The 23882-nt window shown below is 41.6% G+C and overlaps 1 protein-coding gene across 9 annotated transcripts in view; it reads left to right on the plus strand.

The window, feature by feature from the left end:
* The window catches only part of WDFY4 (WDFY family member 4), a 146424-nt gene that overhangs the window by 12521 nt on the left and 110021 nt on the right, over nt 1-23882 (plus strand). For 7 of the 9 annotated variants that reach the window (XM_075423362.1, XM_075423366.1, XM_075423364.1 and 4 more), the window contains exons 5-14: nt 114-260; nt 638-827; nt 1966-2155; nt 3047-3207; nt 3555-4007; nt 5624-5728; nt 9735-9925; nt 12489-13099; nt 17400-17493; nt 22846-23060. In XM_075423362.1, the coding sequence (XP_075279477.1) occupies nt 114-260; nt 638-827; nt 1966-2155; nt 3047-3207; nt 3555-4007; nt 5624-5728; nt 9735-9925; nt 12489-13099; nt 17400-17493; nt 22846-23060 (2357 nt within the window). The remainder of the gene's footprint in view (nt 1-113; nt 261-637; nt 828-1965; nt 2156-3046; nt 3208-3554; nt 4008-5623; nt 5729-9734; nt 9926-12488; nt 13100-17399; nt 17494-22845; nt 23061-23882) is intronic. The other 2 variants (XM_075423363.1, XM_075423370.1) reach the window with 2 other exon arrangements.

The raw sequence follows: 23882 nt of genomic DNA on the forward strand, positions 1-23882 counted from the left end.
GGATGAAATGCTCAAGCAGCTCTTTCATCTGCCCTGACTGCAGTCAGCGTGTAGAAACACAAGCAAACTGTGGTCAGCTTCTGGAGGAGCTGATTTTTATCTTCTTTACTTAGAGAACTGTGTGGAACATCATTGGATCTGGCCTTCCAGCTGCTCTGATGCAGTGCCTGTACCTTTTCTTTACTTTTCCTCTGAAGAAAACCAGTGATGATGGACAGACAAGTGAGGATGACACTACTACTCAGGAAATGCTTGTTAAGGTGAGATACGGCTCTGGGAGTCCATTTGCCCTGAGCACTCAGATGTTCACTTAGGCTTTTAGCTGGTGATTGATTCAAACTGCCGAAAAAAGGAGTAATTTTGGACTGAAAACCATTACACAAGCATCAGGAGCAGTATAAAACGATCTGAGATAATGCCACTAAATCTCTTATTTTTTTGTTAAACAAAACAACATGACTTCATAAGTGGGAAAAAATCCACTGAGAATATCCTAGTGGTAGTTTTACTTGTTCATTTCACTGCGTCCTTTCTCCTGGCACTAGTATCAAACTATAATACCCCACCAATGGACTTCTTTAATCTCTCAGATATTTGTAAAGGTGTTTATTGTAGCTGACGTTTGTTTGTTTTTCAGATAATGCTTAACATATACAGAGAGGAACAAGGTGTAGAGGAACTTCTGGCAGCTGATAAGCTTCAGTCTTTAATTATAGCAACTGCTTCTCTCTGGGACCAGTGTAGCCACACGTGGAAAGTACCTACAGGCCGTGTGCTGAGAACAATTTCAAAGGCTCAGACCAAAAACAGCATTGTGTACCTACAAGGTTTGGTTTAGTAATTTGACTTCTCCTTTCCTTATAACTCCACTGAGAATGAATTCTCAAGAAGAGTCTGCTTGGGATAGATTTTTCTCTATACCGTCTTGTAGGCAGTCAACTGCAAAGCATGGGCTCTTGGATTTCTAGACAGGAGCTTTATTTAGGACTGATAGCCATCCAGAAACTGAAGTTTTTTCTACACAAAAAATAAAATTACAGGCAAGAGCCAATCCCACCTGATGACACTAAAGTAGGCAAGGACAAGACATATTATGTTTTTTTCAAGTTGTGTGACTCTGTGTGGCTTAAGACTCATGCACACTCTAAATACTTGAGGGCACTGCCAGAGGAACAGTATCTTTTGGGACAACATCATGAATGGTTGAGTTATATCCTCATTTCTTCCTAGGCTTCATTAGAGTAAACAATTTTTTTTATTATTGAGAAGTCGAAGGCCACAAGTCTCAATTTCTTAGAAGGATAAAAAACATAGTTTTGTAATCCACACTTTACTGTCAGTATTCCTTGTCATATAGGTATTTTTATTTTTTAAAATAAAAATTTGGCTTCCTGGGTGAGATTGAAAGACTGAGGAATTGTAGTTCTAAGAGTACTGAACTGTTTATGCATTTTGAACATGTCCTGGAAGGACTAGGCATCAGATTAGACCAAAAAAACTAGGCTTCATTGCTCAGAGTAGAGTGTGTATGCTCCATTGCACAAGTCTCATTGAGCAAAGAATTAATTTGTGAACTCTACACAGAATGTGTGATTGACTTAGTGCAAGACAGATAACTATGTCAGCCTCCACTTACCTTGTCCTCAGACACATGGATTCACTGTATACAAATTTTGGTGAGTGGGTGGGTTGGAAGTTTATACTCTTGAGACTGAATCAGCTTCTGGGGATTAAGCAAAGAAATGCACGCATGTTTTAAAACCAGAAATGTTCATGTAACCTCTGAGATAAGTGTGATGTTCATATACCCTTTTGTCTTTTCTTTCCAGAAAAAGAGTTAACTGTTTCCTGCTTTACTAGGAAATAACTTTTCAAACTTGTTGTTCCATTTTTGTTAGTAACTTTGAACCTGTCTGACAGTCAGTTCTTACATACCTGTTATAGTTTTTTTTTTTATTCCCACAGCTATGGACTGCATTAAAATAGCTATTCAGAATCTCTTTAAACTGGCTGATACTTTACCTGCTTGTGATGTGTGTGAAGCTGCTAGTATTGTCTTGTGCTTTGTGAAAGATTCCTATCCCATATCATCAGCTTTATTAACAGAGTTTGAAAATAATGATGGCTACCAACTCCTGGTAAAAATTTTACTCAGGTAAGTAGATAGGCTTTTACTGAGCTTCTAGAGGATGATAAACCTTCATTTTCAGAATGCATGGTAAAATGAATCATGTAGGTAATCCTGTGTAGATGCAAAGACAGTAATGAAGACCCCAATATTGGGTATTTCATTGTTGTTTTAGGAAGGGAAGCAGTACATAACTTCTGCTGAAACCGTAACGGAAATTAACAGTAGGGGAAGTTAGTCTGCATGTGGGATAGGGACTTACCGAGAACAAGACAAAGGTTCGTCAACAATTAGTATTAGAGTGGATGTAGGTCAGAGACGTTTGTCTCAGTTAAGGTGAATTCTTGATCCAGGAATGCAGTCAGCTTGGGAGGTAAGGCTAAAATCCTTGCTGTGCAGAATATGAATGAACAACAAAATCCACCCAAATTTATGTCCGAAATGGTTACATTCTTCAGCACTGAGGTGAATATGAACATAACAGGAGAAATCTCCACTAGTTATCCTAATCAAAAGTATGAAGTAGAATCTTTTACTCTGCTTGTCCCCTTGCATTTTCTAACCAGGCTTTGAGTTTGCTATGTCAGAACAGTACATTATAGCACTTCCCCAGAAGCACTTAGGAGCTTAGTCTGTACTAGGTTTTTGATCTCTCACAAAATTTAAACATTTACTCCTCAATTTTCTTCTTCAGCTTTTATGTTTTATTCTGATTCAGAATGCGCCACCATGCTGTGGAGCTACTGTTTGTAAGGTTTTTAAACAAGTCACAGAAATAAGACAAAAGACAGTAAAATAGACTGGGGAGGAGCCCACAGTAAAATGGGTAGCTCCTGTGTACCCTGTACCTGGTGATATATCCATAATGTTTGTATTACTAAGGCATGAATATATGACTGTCCAAAGTTTTGTTCCTAGATGTGAGGGGCTGCAGCAAAGTGAAGGAGACCCCTATCTGGATGAGATCTTGGACATGCTGACTTGCCTTACAACCTGTGGAAAAACTGAACTGAAAGTTTCTGGCAATATTGTACACCCACAATTACCTCACTTTGATTTTGAAGGGACACGGTCTTCTGGTACAGTGTGTATATATATATATATATATATGTCGCTGTGTATATGGGTCATAGAAAAATGAAGCTCTATTCATTACTTGTCTTAAGATGGAGGAAGGAATATAACATGGCATCTTCTGATCTGTGTGCTTAACACTGCAGCAGCCTGAATGCTACCTACATCAAACTGAACTGACGATGTCAGCTGTAGGGTCTGATCCAAGGTTGCAAACAAGCCTTCCAGTCACAACCCTCATGTCTGTGACTCCTATTTCCACTCTCAGACATGATTCAACATTATAGTTATGGTGGTTGCAGTCTTAAATAGCATTGATGTAAAAATGTTCTCACCTGGTTTTATCCCACAGGAATGACAGTGAAAAACCTCCAGGCTTTTCAGGTGTTGCAGTCCATTTTCCAGAAAAGTAATGACCAGCACCTGTGTGGAAGAATCTTGGAAGCAATTGGTACCATATGGGCCTGGGACACAGTGAACTTCTTTCTTCTGGAATGGACACTACAACCTATGAATCAGTTTACTGACATAATCCATTTCAAACCACACCCAATCCAAGTCCAGTTCTTCAGACTGGTGGAATCCATAGTGCTAGACCTGTCCTATGTCCCCCATGAAATTTTGAAGAAGATTCAGTATTTGATAAAGGAAAACATAGTGCCATTCTGCACCTTAACAGCTCTCCGGTGCCTTCTCAGCATGACCAAGAAGGACCTGTTATTCAGCGACATATTCCGTGACTCTGGGCTCTTAGGCCTACTGCTGGCACTCTTGAGGAAGCAAGCCAAGATCCTGAGGAAGTCAGGTACAACTTAACGTTTACAATGACTGTTGAAGTAGGCAGATCAATAGAAATGAATGAATCTCCTTCTACTGTCAATTTATAAATTTTATATACTGAAAAGCTGGATTTTGTCTGCAGGTCAAGTGACCTAAGTCTATGACATATTAAGCTGGGCTCTCTCTGAAGTCTAAGATGTTTATCATTCTGTTCACTAGCCTAAAAAGTTCTTGGCTATTCTTCACCAATGTGTGATGAATTGTTCTGGAGGATACCACTCAGCCCACACTTTTAAACAGGTCTCAATTTGGGGTTCTTGAAGGTGCCAGCTTGAGAGTAGGGGAAGAGTTTTCCACAGTGCTTAGCTCCTCTGAATATAACACTTAATCCTGATGGGAAGCCATTTCCTGAATTTTGCCCATATATTACTCACTATTAGTACCATCCAGTCTCTTCTGATATAGTTATCTTTTATTATGAAAACAAGAAGGTAATAGTCCTGATGTGATAACTGTGTGGTACAGCTGACTTACTTAGGGGACAGACTCACTTATTTAGAAGTTTATAACTGCTATTTTAAAGAAAGAAAAATGCATGATAACATTTTCTGTGCTGTATGAATTGGGAAATGCCTTTATATTTCAGTGCAATTGTCATTTAGTAAATGAAGAAGGACACAAAGTACTAGGTATAACTTCTGATGCAGCAAGAACAATTGAATTATTTATACACATTTATTTCAATCAACAGAAGGAATATGAATTGCAACAGAATTTCCAGAGTGCAGACATCCGTTATGTGCAAGGACACTTAGATTTGCATTCTTGATATTACAGAACTAGAGTTTTGTACAAGAGGACTTAGATATGGATGGTCAAGATAAATACTAAGGTTCTTGAAAACTTACCTTCGGGTTATGAGCTGGTGTATACAGCCTTTCTTCTCTCTTCACATTAATTTGACTGATTTAGATCACTTGGTGATATAAATTTTATAGAGCGAGTAACTGAATGGCTATGTAATTCATATATTTAGACACATAGATGAAGAGGAACAGGTGGTAACACAATGTGTGAAGTGATCACTATTTCCCTTTTTTGGTTTTCAGAAATTTAGACTGCAAACTTCAAGACTTTTAGACCTAAAAATAATCTGCCTTATACTGCCTGAATCTGGAAATGTTTGCCTTTGAACATGCAGAGGGTTTCTTTTCTTCACTTTTGGTTTAGGTATTTAGGCATTCCCTGTTGCTATAATATTCTACCACTTCATATCTCATCATCTGTAATGTTCTTTTATTTGTATGTGTTCCTCCCAGCTATCAATAAACAGGTAGCTCTACATCAGCTGGGAAGTGGAAACACCACTATTACCAGTATTGCCTATAGTTATGCAGGAGATCTGGCTGCAGAGCATAGAATGAGACTGTTGTTTCCCAGTCCTAGACTAGACCCTGATGACTAGACAATGCCTTGTCTGTAACTTGTTGCTCATTTTAGGGTTCAAGTAGCCTGTAAGTAATATTTAAGAGAAAACTAGAATTTGCTGGAGAACTCATTTTCCTTTTCGATTTAATGTATTTTAGCTACAGTAAACCATGTCATTTATAAATTTTATTGTGACTTTTAATATACTGGCAGCTGGAACCTATCTACCTAGTCTGGAAGAAGGCACTGAAAAGGAATTAAATGCTGTGATGCTGAAAATGGTGGCTGCCCTTACAGTGGGGTCTGTGAGGAACACTGGTAAGAAATGAAATATGGCTGCATTACCTTTGTGAGATTTGGTGTTAATTTTTACTAATATCCAACCTAAACCTCCCCTGATGCAACTTGAGGCCATTTCCTCCCATCCTATCACTAGTTACTTGGGAGAAGAGACCAACACCTGCCTCACTACAGCCTCCTTTCAGGTAGTTGTAGAGATCAATAAGGTCCCCCGTCAGCCTCCTCTTCTCCAGACCAAACAGCCCCAGCTCCCTCAGCCGCTCTTTGCAAGAGCTGTTCTCTAGACCCTTCACCAGCCTCATTGCTCTTCTTTGGACATGCTCCAGCACCTCAATGTCCTTCTTGTAGTGAGGGGCCCAAAACCGAACACAGTATTCTAGGTGCGACCTCACCAGTGCCGAGTACAGGGGCACGATCACCTCCCTGCTCCTGCTGGCCACACTATTCCTGATACAAGCCAGGATGTCATTTGCCTTCTTGGCCACATGGGCACACTGCTGGCTTATGTTCAGCTGGCTGTCAACCAACACCCCAAGGTCCTTTTCCACTGGGCAGCTTTCCAGCCACTCCTCCCCCAAGCCTGTAGCATTGCATGAGTTTGTTGTGACCGAAGTGCAGGACCTGACACTTGGCCTTGTTGAACCTCATACAGTTGGCCTTGGCCCACCAGTCCAGTCTGTCCAGATCCCTCTGCAGAGCCTTCCTACCCTCGAGCAGATCGACACTCCCACCCAGCATGGTGCATCTGCAAATTTACTGAGGGAGCGCTCAATCCCTTCATCCAGATTACTGATAAAGATATTAAACAAGACTGGACCCAAATCTGAGCCCTGGGGACACCACTCATGGCAAGCCACCAACTGGATTTAACTCCACTCACCACAGTTCTCTGGGCTCGGTTGTTTAGCCAGTTCTTTATCCAGCGAAGAGTATACCCCTCCAGACCATGGGCAGCTAGTTTCTCCAGGAGGATGTTGTGGGGAACAGTGTCAAAGGCCTTACCAAAATCCAGGTGGACAACATCCACAGCTTTTCTCTCATCCACTAGGAGGGTCACCTGGTCACAGAAGGTTGGTCAAGCAGGACCTGCCTTTCATGAACCTATGCTGGCTGGGCCTGATCGCCTGATTGTCCTTAACTTGCCCGGTGAGCATGCTCAGGATGAATTGCTCCTTAATCTTCCCCTGCACCGAGGTCAGGCTGACAGGCCTGTAGTTCCTGCGATCCTCCTTCCGGCCCTTCTTGTAGATGGGTGTCACATTGGTGAGCCTCCAGCCACCTGGGACCTCCCCTGTTAGCCAGGACTGCTGATAAATGATGTAGAGTGGCTTGGCCAGCTCCTTTGACAGCTCCCTCAGCACTCTTGGATGGATCCCATCTGGCCCCACAGACTTGTGAGTGTCTAGGTGGCATAGCAGGTCAACTGCTTCCTCCTGGATTATGGGAGGTTTATTCTGGTCTCCATCCCTGTCCTCCAGCACTGGGGGCTGAATATCCTGGGAATAACTGGTCTGACTATTAAAGACTGAGGCAAAGAAGGCATTAAGTACCTCAGCCTTTTCCTCATCCTTCTTGGCAATGTTCCCCCCAACATCCAATAAGGGATGGAGGTTCTCTTTGGCCCTCTTTTTGTTGTTAATGTATTTCTAAAAACATTTTTTGTTATCGGTTACAACAGTGGCCAGCCTGATTTCGAGCTGGGCTTTTGCCTCTCTAATTTCCTCACTGCATGACCTAACGAGACCCCTGTACTCCTCTTGAGTCGTCTGCACTTTCTTCACAGAATCACAGAATCACAGAATCACAGAATAGTAGGGGTTGGAAGGGACCTCTGGGGATCATCTAGTCCAACCCCCCTGCCGAAGCAGGGTCACCTACAGTAGGCTGCACAGGATCTTGTCCAGGCGGGTCTTGAATATCTCCAGAGAAGGAGACTCCACAACCTCCCTGGGCAGCCTGTTCCAGTGCTCCGTCACCCTCAGAGGGAAGAAGTTCTTCCTCATGTTCAAACGGAACTTCCTGTGCCTCAGTTTGTGCCCATTGCCCCTTGTCCTGTCACTGGGCACCACTGAAAAGAGCTTGGCCCCATCCTCCTGACACCCACCCTTCAGATATTTGTAGGCATTTATAAGGTCCCCTCGCAGCCTTCTCTTCTTCAGGCTGAACAAGCCCAGTTCCCTCAACCTCTCCTCGTAGGGGAGATGCTCCAGTCCCCTCACCATCCTTGTAGCCCTCCGCTGGACTCTCTCCAGTAGCTCTTCATCTTTCTTGAACTGGGGAGCCCAGAACTGGACACAGTACTCCAGATGAGGCCTCACCAGGGCAGTGTAGAGGGGAAGGAGAACCTCCCTCGACCTGCTGGCCACACTCTTCTTGATGCACCCCAGGATCCCATTGGCTTTCTTGGCAGCCAGGCCACACTGCTGGCTCACGGTTAACCTGTCGTCCACCAGGACACCCAGGTCCCTCTCCGCAGAGCTGCTCTCCAGCAGGTCCACCCCAAGCCTGTACTGGTGCATGAGGTTGTTCCTCCCCAGGTGCAGGACCCTGCACTTGCCCTTGTTGAACCTCATCAGGTTCCTCTCTGCCCAGCTTTCCAGCCTATCCAGGTCACGCTGAATGGCAGCACAGCCTTCTGGTGTATCTACCACACCTCCCAGTTTGGTGTCGTCAGCAAACTTGCTGAGGGTACATTCTAACTCTTCATCCAGGTCGTTGATGAAGAAGTTAAACAAGACTGGGCCCAGTACTGACCCCTGAGGGACACCACTTGTCACCAGCCTCCAACTAGACTCAGCGCCGCTGATGACAACCCTCTGAGTTCTGCCATTCAGCCAGTTCTCTATCCACTTCACTGACCACTCATCCAGCCCACACTTCCTCAGCTTCCCTAGGAGGATATCATGGGAGACTGTGTCGAAAGCCTTGCTGAAGTCAAGGTAGATAACATCCACGGCTCTCCCTTCGTCTACCCAGCCAGTCATGTCATCGTAGAAAGCTATCAGATTGGTCAGGCATGATTTCGCCTTGGTGAATCCATGCTGACTACTCCTGATAACCTTCTTTTCTTCCACTTGCTTGATGATGGCCTCCAGGATAAGCTGCTCCATCACCTTTCCCGGGATGGAGGTGAGGCTGACCGGCCTGTAGTTCCCTGGGTCCTCCTTCTTGCCCTTTTTGAAGATTGGAGTGACATAAGTGGTAGACCCTCCTGTTTTTCCTGAGTCCCAGCAAAAGCTCCCTGTTCAGCCAGGCTGGTCGTCTTCCCCGCCGGTTCATCTTGCAGCACATGGGGACAGGCTGCTCCTGTGCCTTTAAGACTTCCTCCTTGAAGAATGTCCAGCCTGCCTGGACCCCTTTGTCCTTCGACACTCTCCCCCAGGCGACCCTCTCAACTAGCACCCTGAACAGGTCAAAGTCTGACATCTGGAAGTCCATGGTGGTGGTTTTGGTGGCCCCCCTCTTTACTTCCCCACAAACCGAGAACTGTATCATTTCATGGTCGCTAAGCCCAAGATATCCTCTGACCACCACATCTCCCACCAGTCCTGCTCTTTTAGTAAACAGCAGGTCAAGCAAGGCACCTCCCCTGGTAGGCTCACTTACCAGCTGCATCAGGAAGTTATCTTCCACACACTCCAGGAACCTGCTAGATTGTTTCCTCTCTGCTGTGTTGTATTTCCCACAGATGTCTGGTAAGTTAGGACCCCACGAGAACAAGGGCTAGTGATTGTGAGACTTCTGCCAGCCTCTTGTAGACAACTTGATCTACCTCTTCATCCTGAATGGGTGGTCTAAAATAGACCTCCAGCAGGATGTCTGCCTTGTTGACTTTCCCCCTCATCTTTACCCTTAAGCACTCGACTTTGTCATCACAATCGTTGAGCTCTATACAATCAAAGCAGTCCCTAACATACAGAGCTGACGTATGTATGTGACGCTTCATACCAACTCTGAAAATCTGCCTGTGAAAACTGCAGGTAAAGGATAATTCAAGTAACAATGATATCATATTTGTCCCCAGTTGTTCTGAAAGACTATGGAATGGTGCCATATATCAAGATATTTTTGGATGATGAGTGCTACAGGAGTGCTACTCTCAGCATCTTGGAGCAGCTATCAGTCATCAACTATGAAGAATATATGAGCATTATTATTGGGGCTCTCTGTTCTTCTACTCAAGGGGAATTACACTTAAAACTAGATCTGCTGAAGGTAATTGATATGGCTTCCCACTTGGTTGTTGCTTTCTTGGAAACTGCTTGGCTTGTGGCAAATTGCTCTTAATCTCACCCCTAGCACTGGGCTTTTTCCACGAAGGTAAGTGCAGAAGAAGAAAGAGCCATGGGTTAGTTTTTGATTCTGGTAAACTGGACACTTATGTGTGTGGTCCACAAGTTCACTCACTATCAGATTGTGAAGTGTTTTGAAGACTTAAATAGTAATGCAGGATGGAGAAATGGAAATGGGAAAGAGCACAGTTGTATGAGTAGTTCTATGTCATGTGACAGAGAAGGGAGAAACAAATGTGAATGAAAGTGGAGGAGATGTGGAAGGAGGAAGCAGGAAGGTGTAAAGGAGTAAGATTGGAAGGGGCAGGGTAGGCATGAGGTGAACAGCTTGATTCTGAGAAGTTTCCAAGGTTGAAACTTTGCTGTCCTTTATTTTGTCATCTCTCACATACACCAGTGTCATGGAAAGAGAGATGCGAGGTCATGGAAAGGAGGAGTCTTATGAAAGTTTGGAGGAAGAAATTAGAACTATTCATAGCCTCTATTGTGTTTATAGAGGGTATGATCCATAAACAATGAAGCAGGGGAAAGAATCAGTGAGCTTTATTTTCATTTAGATAATAGATATCAAATTGAAAAGCAGCAGTGTTGTAAGCACATATTTAAAGTTTCATTCTACCTTCTCAACCAAGCATGAACTGAATTCACCTTTCAGTACAATAAGCAGCTGATTCGGTGTTAGAACCACCATGTTACTTTAAAAAAACCAAAAATATGACAAAGTTTACAGCATTGATTTGAAACTGTAAACTTTAACAATATTTGTGGAAAAGTTGAGTATGGTGTCCAAACTAATATGAAAATTAATGCAGCTTCAGCGTCTAATTTTGACAAATTATAACTGTATTAAAACATAATTTAAGCAAATGAATTTATTATCTACATCCATTGAGACTGTGATTGTGTTACACACAAATTCAGATTGATTTGCTAATATGTATTTAGCTGTTAAAGCCTGAGCCCAAATGCAATTAGCACTGCCGTATTCCAGCGTGGCACGTGGACAATTATGAGGAATAACAAATAATGGAATGTGAAATAAATTCTGTTAAGGTTAACTGAGTTAGGGGGTTTCCAGTAGACATCAGTTTTGTAGATTGAAGACAGAGGAATACTAACTCATAGGCAATTAAATTCTAACTGAGTCAGAGCTGGAGGAAATGTGGTTACTGTTGACCTTCTCTGAAATGTGTTAAAGCCATCCTGATAACTTCAGCTCTGAGTTATTAAATTTACTCCCTGTTCAGAAGTCGCTGCCTGGTTTGATGCATTGTCATCCAAAATTGAATGACAGTAATGGAGTTCCCCCTCCCCCTCCAGTTCTGGCAACCCTTTCTCACGGTCCTAGATCCTGTTACAGGGAGATATATTTATGTGAGAAACTGTTCCTCTTCAGCAGGTTATGAAGTGAACCTCTTTCATTGCATATCTGTTGGGAAACTTTATATGTAAAATTAACGCTTTCCAATGTGAAAAGGTAAGGCCTCAGATTTGAAAGGTCCCTGGTTCCTGAAAGAGCATCATATTTACAAAATGATTTGTGCAACATTCCAAAAACTTTGCAAGCTCTTTTTTCTCACTAATTTTACTTCCACCACTACAACTCTTATTAAATTTTCCAGATTTGTTTGAAAATGGCAAGCCCATAGCTTTCAAAGTTTACACATGGTGTAGGTTGGTTATTATGCATATGTAATATTGTCAAGTGGCATTCATTTATAATCTACTTTAAGCCCACTGGAGTTAGATAAAATCTAATGACTTTGTTATCTTGGGATCTGACTCTTTACGGCTTTTTTCCTCCAAAGTATTGCGCAAACTTTAAAAATACCTCTGCTGAGAAAGGGAATTATTAGGGCCTTGGTTAATGAGGAGAGCCTGATGCTTGCAGTATTCTTTGGGCCATGTTGTGTCACTGCTTTTTTGGAAAGGGTCTGCTCAGTCACACGAGCAAAAGTCTAGTGTGGCTCCTCATGTGTATTCAGGGCTGTAGGAAGACTTGCCTGTAAAGAGCTGTGCCACCTTCTCAGTTCCTATATGAGGTTATTTACAAATCAATCTTTCCTTTAATTTATTTAAGGCAGAGGCAGATTTTTTGAGAGTGCTTGAGAAGACTCATGAAAGGATAGACAAAGGTCTGAAACAGTATCCCTGGACAAACTGACTAGGATATATAATGCAGGAAATTTGATTTATTTGCTTATTCCTGTGAGCACTATTCCCTACCTGTCAGGCTGACTATATAGGTTAGTCCTGGGGGTGCATTCAAGTCTTGGTTGTTTGACTCATTTTGTATACAAGCAAAGCAAGGAAAAGAAAAGTTGTGCAGTGGTGACCTTTAATTTGACCAACTTTTATTTTTCTTCAAAGAGTGAAATTCCAATGAAAGAATTTTGCTACAAACTTGGAATTTTAAAATATTCTAAAGCTTCTTTGTCCCTTGGTTTAAGTGCTTCTTTTGTCTCCTTTCTTCCCAATGTTTATAGTCACTCCTGAGGATACTGGAGAGTCCCAAGAGCCACTCAGCTTTTAGAACCTGCAGTGGATTCAATGGACTGCTGTCCCTTCTCTCAGACATGGAAGGTGCATTGCAGGACCCTCCACGTGGGCTGTGGACAGCAGTTGGACAAAACTGCTTACTGGAGCTGGTTTTCTACACGCTTCAGGGGATAACAGCAGCCCTGCACCTGAACCCTGTCAATAACAACTTCTTCCAGAGGAATGGTCTCTTTGAAAAGATGGCAGAGGATCTTGGGTCACTGGGATGCTTCTGGACACAAGCGGAATGGCAAAGCCCTCTGAACCTTGAGAAGACAAGGACATTTGCAGAATTCTTGGATGCAGCTTTCTGCTCTTCAGAACCTTTCCCAAAGTGGCTTAAGAACTGCATATGGATTCTGAATTTTCTTGATCACATGGTCAAAGGAACCCTTCATCTGCAGAGTTACTTCACGGAGAGAAACCTGGACATGGGAGAGGCATCAAGAGATGATCACGAGAGACCCTCAGCTCAAGAAGAGCATCTTGTTGCTTTTAAAAGACCAGGCAACAAATTACCTGCCTCTGCCTATGGGCTATGGGGAAACCATGAAAACAAGTAAGTCTTGATTTACTGCAGGAAATATAATAGTAAGACTGGTATCTGATTTTTATATGGTAGTAAACTGAGGTAAGGTGTAACATAACCTGCCTAAAACAAAAAAATCTGTGCCACAGTCCCAACTCCCAGGCCTCTAGACAGTAGAAATCACCTCTTTTTGAAAGGTAAATGATGGTAAACATTGGGGCATAAAGTGTTCAGTGGAGCAGTGAGAGTTGCAGCATTTGTGCTGAAGGTTCTGACACATGCAATGTGGGAGCAGGACTGGGCTCTAAGGAAAGAGTTGCTGGAACTTGAAGCTTGTATTTAGTCTCTGCTTGAATCCGCTGCAATTAATTTTGACTTTTTCGATTATGTGAAAAGCTGTTTCCAGTCATCTGATACATTAAAAATCAAAACTATTTTAAGTTGTTTTAAATGCTCCCCCATGCATTTGTGTCCAAGCACGTGTGTACAGACACACACACTCTCACTTTACTCATACATCTGAAATAGATAAAGTTGGAAAACGAACAGTAGTGCTGCCTGCCTCTTATAATGAAGGACTATACCAAAATATATATCCTTTGCAGGAAGGAAAAACTACACCACAAATCAATGTAGCTGTTAGCTGTGAATCAATTCTGAATAACTTGCATTTCGTAACTTGTGAGATCTACTGTCCCTTCACGTGTCTGTAGCTTTATCTTGGATCTCTTAGTACTTTTCTCAAAGGTGTTCCTGGTTAGAGTTATGCTTAAAAAAGCTAAGTTTATAACTCTGAGATTCCTTCAGCCCTTACAGTAGCTTGTTCCACAGTCGTCTTCCAGGTTTAAAGGCCAAGCCATTAGGTCTACGACATAGCTAGCAGTCACTGAAGTCAGCAGAACTTTTGTTCCGTGAGTACTGAAGCAGACTGACTAAGTATGTCTGGTCGTATTTGTACTTATTTGAAGCAACTAGAAAAACCTGCAGTAGGTTTCTTTTCTCGTTGTGCAACTGATTTTAAAATAGTCATGGAGACATTTGCTGCCTGTCATCACTCTTCAAATTACACTAGAAGCTTCTGGTTAGACACTCAGTGCTGGGGAGAGGACTTGGTGGCTCAGGAAGAAGGAATACAATACACTTTTCAAAGTGGATCTTCCCAGCCCCATTTGAGTGAATGTGGGTCAATATGCAGTGTATGTATGGTGGTGGTGGTTGTGAGAAGTCCATAGCTTGTAGCTTAGGTGTGTGTATAAAGGAGGCTCAGGGAAACCAAGCGAGAAAGAGTAGATCAGTGGCAATGCTGGGAAGGGTATGGCTCTGTCTTCTGTTTGTCTTTCTCAAGTTACTGGATCCGAAACGTAAAGCAAAGCTTCCTAGGTCCTTATGTTGTTTTGACTGCTGAGCTGCGAGTCTGTGCAGTAACTGAATGAATACCACTTCTGGAGAAATTAATCATGTAAATTGGGATCCATTCAGTTCACTGTGTCTAGCTGGGATGTGAAAGCACAAAAAGAAGCCAGATTAACTAGAAGTGGCTGGAGAGTGCCCAGGACGTGTGTGTGCAAACACAGCAGAGGAACATGTACTGGCAAGCTGTCAATCTTCAGACCACACAGCCTGTATCCCTTTCCAGCAGTAAATTTTCTGAAAATAAAAAATTCCTGCAAGCCTGTGGTTTCCCTGTCGCGGCTTCTTCTTAGCTATACTCCACGCTCACACTTCCTCCTGAAAAAGGCGTCAACCTGGGGCTATGCAGCTTGAAAGGAGGAACTTGAGTGCAGTCAGTGTAGGTGGCCTGTGATGCCCCATCCCACAACATGTATTCAGCATTCCCAAAGAGGGGGAAAGGAGGTGATCCTATGGGAGGCTGTGACTGAGACACAGGGAAATCAGTATTTTAACTGGATAATATTCTAGCCCCTTATGCTATCCTGTGGTCAAAGTGCTGCAAGCTGCTGTGCCACAGGGGAGTCGACCCTTTCATTCCCATTAGAAAAACAGCCCTCTGTGTTCCTGCTCCTGCATTAATGTTTGAAACACCTTCTGTGGCAGATGGGGGTCTCTGTTTTTCCTTTTGCTCCTGGTAATTAGCGACAGCTTGCTGCAAGCTGTGTTAACTGAGACTGATCTCTCTTTGGGTAGGAACCCCCTCTTCGTGCCCACCCTAGCAAAGCAGCTGCTGCAGCTGCTGTTTCCACAGACTCACTGTGCTAATGGCTGTTCAGGTTCTTTGCGGCATCTCATTGTGTCCCCAAACCCTTTTATTTGTCTTACTTTTAAGTAGCAGCCAGTGCAGGGCATATTTGGGATTCACACCATGAGGCTGGTGGGGTAGATGGAGTGGAGTCATGGGGCTGACGGAGAGTCCTAAGGCAGGAGTGCAAGAGATTAATATATTTGCAGGAGTAAGGAGTTGTTACATGTAGACAGCTTTTGTACTAAGACAAGCCAGAAAAAGAGAGCCTCTTGGAAAACCACAGAGAAGGCTGGAGATAACGCTTATATAATACTCTTAACGGGAAGCAAGTGTGCAGTGCTGGCAGGGAAGCTGAGGTGTAGTTTGATGCTGGTCAGGGACTCTGGATTTTCCCTCTTTCTTGTTCCTTCTTAACAGCCCTGGAGAGTGCTAAACCTGCCAGGCAGTGCTCAAAAATAAGCAAAAATCTCCTTATAGTTATGACAATGTCTTAACTATTTCATGACTTTATTTTTTAAAGGATCACTTTCCGTTATTGTCTTGTGATATTCACATTTTGTTAGCTCACTTTTTACCTTTACTACACTTCATATGTGTTGTAGAAAAAACTCTCTACAGGAAACAAAAATTTTGAGATTCAGAGGTAAACATATTTCTTCAGTGTCTAAGTCTTTAGGAAGACTGGTGCATTGTAGGAGACCTGGACACACTGCTTGGCAATGTATTTTTACAGTGCTAGAGATGGAAGTTTGAATCAAATTGAAAGTTTGGGGAGTCAGTCCTTGAATACAGTGGCTTAGGCTAAAAATGAACTTGCTCTGGGGAGCACAGCTGCAGCTGGAAAACAGACTGAAATTTCGAGCCTATTTACTCTAGTGGACCTGGATTATTCTCTTTAAAGGTGGTTAGGATTTTTGGGGGGATGTGGGAGGAGACAATATTTTCAGTGTGTTCTTTTTTCGTGTTAAACATTCACAAACTCACCCACATTCTTGTCAAGTACAAGTGTATGTGTCCACACTGGAGCCACTGCTGCAGTAAAGCTTTATATCAATCTGATTTTGATTCGTTACACAGAAAATATTGCAAATTAGCAATTTCTTTTAAAGTATCTTTCTTGAGGGTGCAGTAAGAATTATTTGTCACTGTGTGGCAGTGTGCTACACATTACTAGCTGCTCTGACGTATCAGATGAGCCTTTTGGAAGCGGCTAAACTGTTAATCGCAGCCTTTTTACCCTCCTTTAGGTCCTTTGTAAAACCTTTTTTTTTTTTTTTTTAATGCTCACTTTTACATGTACTCTTTGTTTTATACAGTTCATAAAGCATATTATGCTTTACTTTTTCAGTCTAATTACGGCTGTTAGATGTTGCCTTCACTTTTCTCACTAGATCTATTTGGGAAGAGGTTTCTGACAGTGCACATCACAACTCCGGTTCAGAGGTGCCTCAGAAATGCTGATGATACTCTGAACGTGATGAGTCTGCAGTGTCTAAACTAGACTTACTGCTATGTGGTTGCTTCATCTTTGAGATGTATCACTCTGATGCCTCAGTTCCTTCCTGTGACTGAATGTACAAAGGTGATATGTGGGAAAAACAAAAACTGGTGTGGAAGCACAGATATTTAACTTTCTTTTACTAGTTTAGGCAGATTCTGGAGTTGGAAGGGAAGGCTGATATACTCATTTCATCAAGACTATCTCATCTTTGCTTATCGTTATTTTGGTTTGAAAATACTGAAGTTCTTCTCTGATCAAGTTACAGACTGCTTGAAAATAGAAAATATAATGCTAGTTCTGGGCTGATGCATTAGAGTGGTCCCTCTGGTTGTCTGCTGTCTGTACTGCAACTATCTTCAAATGCAAAGTCTGTTTAATCAGGCTGCTACACATCTTTGAATGTACAGGTCCCTGAGATGTGAGATCATGAGCAGGTTGTCCTGTCCTTGTTACTCTAAGGTGGCTTCCAGCTGTTACAGGTCATCTGTATTGTTTGCTTAATTTCAAATCCTGAGCCTGATTACTGCTAGGAGGATTTAATGCTGTAATCTACTGGAACATTGTTGGACCCTTTTCGCTGTTGTTAATGATAATTATGATGATAAGTCTTATACATCTTTTTCCTGTAGGTGGGAAATGGAAGACTGCACCATTGTACATCCAGGTGCTGTCTGTGTTATGGTGAGGTTGCTGCCAAAGCTGTACAAAGAGGGACACTCTCAGGTGAGTCTGAACATACCAAAGTGCCATCTAAACAGTGCCTGCTACTTTTCTGTAGCTTCATTTAAAATAATTGCTTACTCTTTGCAGATGTGGAAGTACTAAAATTTACCTAGAACCCTGGCAGAAAGAACAGCTTTAATTTTACTGAGTCAACAGATAGAAGAACAACAAAGGCTCTTGGCTATCACTTAGTTTGATTAACTGTTTCTGTGCCTGTCTGATGTAATTCATGGATCTTGGTCCCAGAAAACTTTCTGCAAAGACACAAGTGTACAAGTCCCTTGAAAATTGTTTAAAATATTGCTAATGGACATAGCAAGCAGAACAGTCTGGCTCTTCAGGCCTAACGGTCCATAAACTTTCAATGCCGCTAAAGATCTCCTTTGTTTTGTCAAACCTGCCATATGCACTCCCACTCTGAATAAGTATATTGCCTATATGGTATCTGCTATCTGGTCTAAAATACTTGAATACAGTTAAAGTACATACGGAGAGATCGAAATAAAACCAGATTGTTCATCCAGAGCTATGGAAGGTGGGAGTGCAACTAATTGCTGGCACTTCCCAACTCTGTGTAGTGGAACCAAGCCAGCAGCTAGTGAAATTTTTATTACAGTAATTAATTTCTGAAAAACAAGTAAAACGGTTAATTGAATGAGAGAAAGTGTCATCAAGAAACTATCGGAGTTGACTCTAGGGCCGATCTGTATGAAAGAGAAAGCCACTCAGAACCACAGTAGATGGCAGTGTTCTTAAAAATATAAAGGTCTAGAGCACAACTTCCAGCAATTTCAGTTATGTGTTAAAGTGCTTTAATGTTTTCTTCTTTTTCACTCCTTTTTTCTTAGTCAACAAGAAATTATTACTGATAGTTTTTGTTTAGTATTGCTGCTGTTAACAGGATTGTTTCAGGTAAAACTTGACCACTGTTATGCAGGGTCCTGAGTCAGACTCCAGCTAGAAGTTAACACATGTCCTGAAGAGTTTTTTTGTCAAATGACCCACAAAAAAGAATAGAGGAAAGGAGAATTTTTCTGGCTAATTCTATTTAAAGGTGGTTGAGAGAATGAGTGGAACATCATGTCCCACAGCTTGGTCAGCTCACTTGTGCTACCAGGTAGTGACACAAAAGGCTGGACTTCAGTACCATTACTCCTAACACATACCACTGCATGAACCCTTGTGAGATAAGGTGCTACTTGGAATATAGGCGTCAGGCAAGATCTGATGCAAAAGGTGGATGGCAGTGGCTAGAGAAGGGGAGCTACTTAGTAGAAGGACAATAACTGAAGGGCTTTCCCTTTGAATAGATATATTCTGTCCCAAACAGGGTACTATTCTTTCTTTCAGTGCAGCAGTATTTGCCAGCTATAAGAGAGATGAAATAATATCTTTGTGAATGGAGATTTTGTACTGTAGACTTTCATTCAAAAACCTGAAGGGGCTTCTTGCTCTGAGTGTAAGCCTGACTCAAATATTACATTTTTTAGGAGCAGTGGTGAAGGACAGATAGTAACTCATTTCTTTCTGTTTGTTTTAGTGCTGTCATAGGTCTTTTAGGGCTAGGTGTTCAGTATTAATCTGGAAAAATCTTCAGAATCAGTTCAGGTCATGTGCAAATACTTTGCTTTCACAGAAATGCCAATAAGAAAGCACTGCTTTTACAGAAACATTAATGGAACTCAATCATAATGTACTTTGACCCTCAGAGATAATATCCATTTCCTGCCAAATTTGCTGCTTCTCAGTGGCCTTTGTCAGACCCAGACAGTGATGGACTGAACCTACGTTTAGCCTGTCAGCACAGAAAAAACAGTAGCAGACAGGAAAACAGGTGGCCTTGCACTTCAGCCATTTCTTCTGACTGTCTAGAATGAGAATTAAAGGCTGAGGAGATTAGATATGTGGTTGTATATTACTGTCCTTCCTAGGTATGAGCAAAAATCATTTTCATGTCATATGGATATGATAATTTGCTTGAAAGCCTTAACCCCCCACAAGAGACAGTCTTTGAGTCAGTAAACTGTGTTCAGAGGTTATTGCTCATGTTCATGCCTAGGACTGGTACTAAGCCAGTTCCCATCAAACCCCATAGAGTTTGACCAAATACCGGGTGGATTTTCCTTTTGTTAACATGCTGCTTGTTCAGTGATGAGAAACAGCATTGTCACATGTTTTGAAAGCTAAGTACAAATGAGAAACATTAACATCCACTTTAGATATGTGGCTCAGGATATTCACAGTTTTTTTCCTGCCTCAAGAAGAAAGAAGTTTCCCCTCAGACATATCTATCTAACCCTTGTCTGGCATTTTGGAACTGTGGCTTTTAAGACTCCAGAGTGCCATGCCAGATCTTTTCCATTTGCAATATCAGATAAGGAGATCTCCTGTATCTGACAAGGCTGGGTAAGGAAAAGACAAGAATTTTTGAGAAAAGAATCAAAGCATGATTCAGTTCTATGTCATCATCCTGGCAGGCTTCTTGTGAGTATGGACAAAAAAATCCTCACATGATTCATTATGTAAATTATCTGTACTTTTATTACATAATATTGTTGCTTCCACAGCTGGATTTACCCTATTTTTATCCATGTCTCTCCTATGATGGAATGCTGTCATATTAATTGTTGCAAAACTAAAATATTGTGCATCAATAAGGACTTTGCACCTTTTTAAAGGACCTTTATTCCTGTTTTAAATTTATCCTAAACTAGTTGTTCTCACTGCAGATGTTAGCAACATAACACTTTCCAAGTATTTGTACTTCTTAAAAACGTAAATTCCGTCTAAACTGAAAAGGTCTCTGACATAGTTAGATATGGCCTACAGAAGACTGTGACATTTGAGATTTGTCTGCCTCCAGACATATATTATTAATATCACAGCAAATGTAACTATTAATATCACAGTGAATTCCTAAATTACTGCACTGCATTATTTGCACAAGGAAATTCTTTGGGTATTTGGCCAGAGCTTCATTCCACTTTGGGTTGTGCAGCCAGGGCTTTGGGAGAAAGGAATGGAGAATGGACTAGCTCTCTGGTAGGAGGAAGGAGACTAGAAATACCTTGGCAATGGGTCCTCCAGCTGGGCTGGTAGCTCTTTCCCCTAAGCACTTTCCTGCTGGCTTTGCTCCAGTCTTGTCTCCTGGGGAATTTTTCTTTGCTGAGCCTGTTCTGATTACGGCACATCTATTATTTTTAAAGAAAATGCACAGTCTGTCTGCATGTTCTTTTCCAAGGTTATTTTGGGGCTTTTAGTAAGAAGTTTGCTTGTTCATTGATCAACTTTTGAAGCTTTCACTGTTTATACAGACCAAACAATTTTCCTCCTCTGCTTCCAGCTCCACAGCCTGCCCTTTTATTTGTCCTGTTTCTCTTGCTATTTACTTTCTCCTTAACAAGCAGCCAGTGTTTCTCAAGTTGCACTAAAATCTTGGTAATGTACCCTGGACTGAAGAGATAGGAACTCTGCCAAGAATGCCTGGCTACTTAAACAGATTGGGAAAATTGCTAGGTGACATTTTGCCCTTAAGACTCTAAGCTGAGGCAAAGCTCTGAGCCCAGCTACGTTCTAAATGTACCTTCAATATTCTGATTCATGGTGCAAGTAATATGTGTTAAGAAAATCAATCCATGCATATAGAAACATACAGCCTGGTTTCCTGGCCACCATTAATATTTCCACTAAAATATCATTTTTCTAGAACTAAGATCCATGAAAACAGCACATTTTATTCAAAACAAGGCAATACTGGTATTGACAAAGATGCTAAGCTAATGAAAACAATCATTTTTTTTGTATGGCATTATGCTTTTATTGGTTTTATTTTGGAGTAAACCAGTAGTTTCACTTAGTCATGACAAGTGTCCTTCTCTGTTTTCATGGGGTTTTAGACATCCAGATACTTTCCTGCATCCAGTAAAAAATGGAGTAAAATAGTAATTAAAATATCTGAAAGGTTATAAGTGAGGCTTTGATACACTGTAGTACCTCTCTGTGAATAGTGTAGTTCCGTCTGGTGGATGATTTCTATGTATAATAAGATTCACAGTGAAACTTGTGTCACTGGGAATGACCAATTATTCAGAGAGAAGAAAACGTTATCCAAAGAACTCGCCCTTCAGATATCAAAAATAGTAGTTGAGTTTACAAAGACAATATGTATGTTGCCTTGGGTGTGCTAGTATTATCGTTTAAGTGTTGCAATTGGGGCTTTTGGTTGCTGAGTACTTTGGAAACAAATTGCTTATTGGTTTTGAACTTGTCCTGTACTGATTTTCAGTTTGGTCTAGACGCAAAAAAGCTAAATCCCTCTTTACACTTAAGAAGTTAGCTTATTCTGAATTCAGTGGAATTGCTTCTCATTCACGTTATGAAATCAAATCCCAGTGTCCTAATCTCCCTGTCACCATTGTTGTCCTTTTCTTTAAAATTTTGCACAGATATTTCCTAGAAGAGCATATGAGAAGGCCAAAGAGCTCTTGGCGATGGGCAACATTTTGTCCTTATAAGACTTGTGTTTAAATAAAATATGCACGGTTAGTTTTGTGTCAGATCTAGTTAGGTCAATGGGGCAGGTTCCATTCCTAATTGGGAACAAATTGCACTAAAGATAATTTATGAGAATGGAGATACATCTTTAAGACCATTACGAAGCAATAATGAAGTAAAGCTTCAATTCAGCAAAACATGTAGAGAAGTGTTTACAATTTAAGTGTTTCATGATATTGTTAGATACAGTTTTGTTTAAGAATCATGCTTTTAGAACAAAGACTAGATCATGGTCAGACATTGGAATAGGCTGTCCAGGGAGGTGGTTGAGCCACCGTCCCTGGAGGTGTTCAAAAAACTTGTAGATGTGGCACTTTGGGATATGGTTTAGTAGGCATGGTGTTGTTGAGTGGATGGTTGGACTTGATGATCTTAGAGGTCTTTTCCAACCTATGATTCTGTGTCAGTATGACTCTCCAAGTGCTTAGTGCTAAGTATTTACTGAGTTACTCTGTTGGTCTTGGAGCTTATGCATAATAACCTGTGCTTGGTGGTCGTCACTTCTTTTGAATGAGAGCTGATCTTCTCTTCTTTCACTACCATAGTGCTGTGGCAGGAAAGCTCAACTGCGGATGGCCGAACAGCTACTCAGATGGATATATGCACATTGTTCATGTGCAGAGCTTTATAGAACAGCCATGCAGTTGCACTTGAGCCTCTGGCCTTAGAGGCTTCTTTTCTAGGCCAGATTTTTACACCCAGAGGTCTGACAATTGAAACAAAATAAAAGAACAAATATCAGTCACCATGTACAGTTTTAGTTCCAGCCCACTGGCTTCAGTTCTGTGTCCATTTCAGCTTTCACAGGAAATCCAGTGTGCTGTGGTTGATCATATCCAGTCCCTGGTGAAGTCAGAGAAGAGTCGTCAGGTGATGTGTGGATCTGGCTTGTTGAGCACCATTATAACTTCCTGTCAGGATGCCTTCCGCAATGAGAGCCATCCACTGCATCTGCCCCTCACTCGAGTGTTTGAGAAGCTTGCGTCACAGGCTATTGAGCCATATGTGTTAAGGTACCAAATTGTATCTAATGGAACCAATTTGCTTTAGTGGTGCAATTTTTTTTGCAAAGTTTGTGTCATAATTAGATACTTCATGTAGTTCTCTAACTCAGCAAGACTTCTTGTTTCAAATCTCTGTTAATACTACTTACATATTAATCACAGGGTATATGCTTAAATGCCTTGCTGAAGATGGTATGAGTCTGTAGTGTTACGCTGCATCACCTCTCTGCAGGGGGTTATAAAACCATTTAGGAATGGTAACTAATGAAGTAATTACAAAACAACTAGGGTTATCCTTTCCTGGTGTTCATATGGAGAAGCTGGTTTCCTGAAGAGTAAAAGTGACTTAGCTCAAATCCATGTCAATGGCAGATGCAGAACTAAAAAGTGTGGTCTTGTTTCTCAGTCTCTCTTGTTTCTACTTTGAGGAGGTACTTTCTTCTAGAATGCTAACAAATGCTAGGCATGAGAGTACCTAATAAAGATCACAGTGCAGGTAAAGTTGGACATGCAGTGGAAGATGTGATTTATTTTACTCAAAAACGGAACAGAATTTCTTAAAAAAAATAGCAACCACCCCCCCCAAAAAAAACCCCGTAGATGTTGTAATGAAAAATTACTAGTATTCAAATGTATTGCTGAAAAAAAATAAACCTGTGATTTTTTTCAATAGGAAAACTTTGAAAGGGGAAGTGTAAAGCAAAAGAAATATTTGTGATGATACAATGGAAAATGTTCCTTCTGATTTCACAGAATCACAGAATGGTAGGGGTTGAAAGGGACCTCTGTGGGTCATCTAGTCCAACCTTCCTGCTGAAGCAGGGTCACCTA

Source organism: Opisthocomus hoazin, chromosome 6, assembly GCF_030867145.1.
Source record: "Opisthocomus hoazin isolate bOpiHoa1 chromosome 6, bOpiHoa1.hap1, whole genome shotgun sequence".
Taxonomy (NCBI): domain Eukaryota; kingdom Metazoa; phylum Chordata; class Aves; order Opisthocomiformes; family Opisthocomidae; genus Opisthocomus; species Opisthocomus hoazin.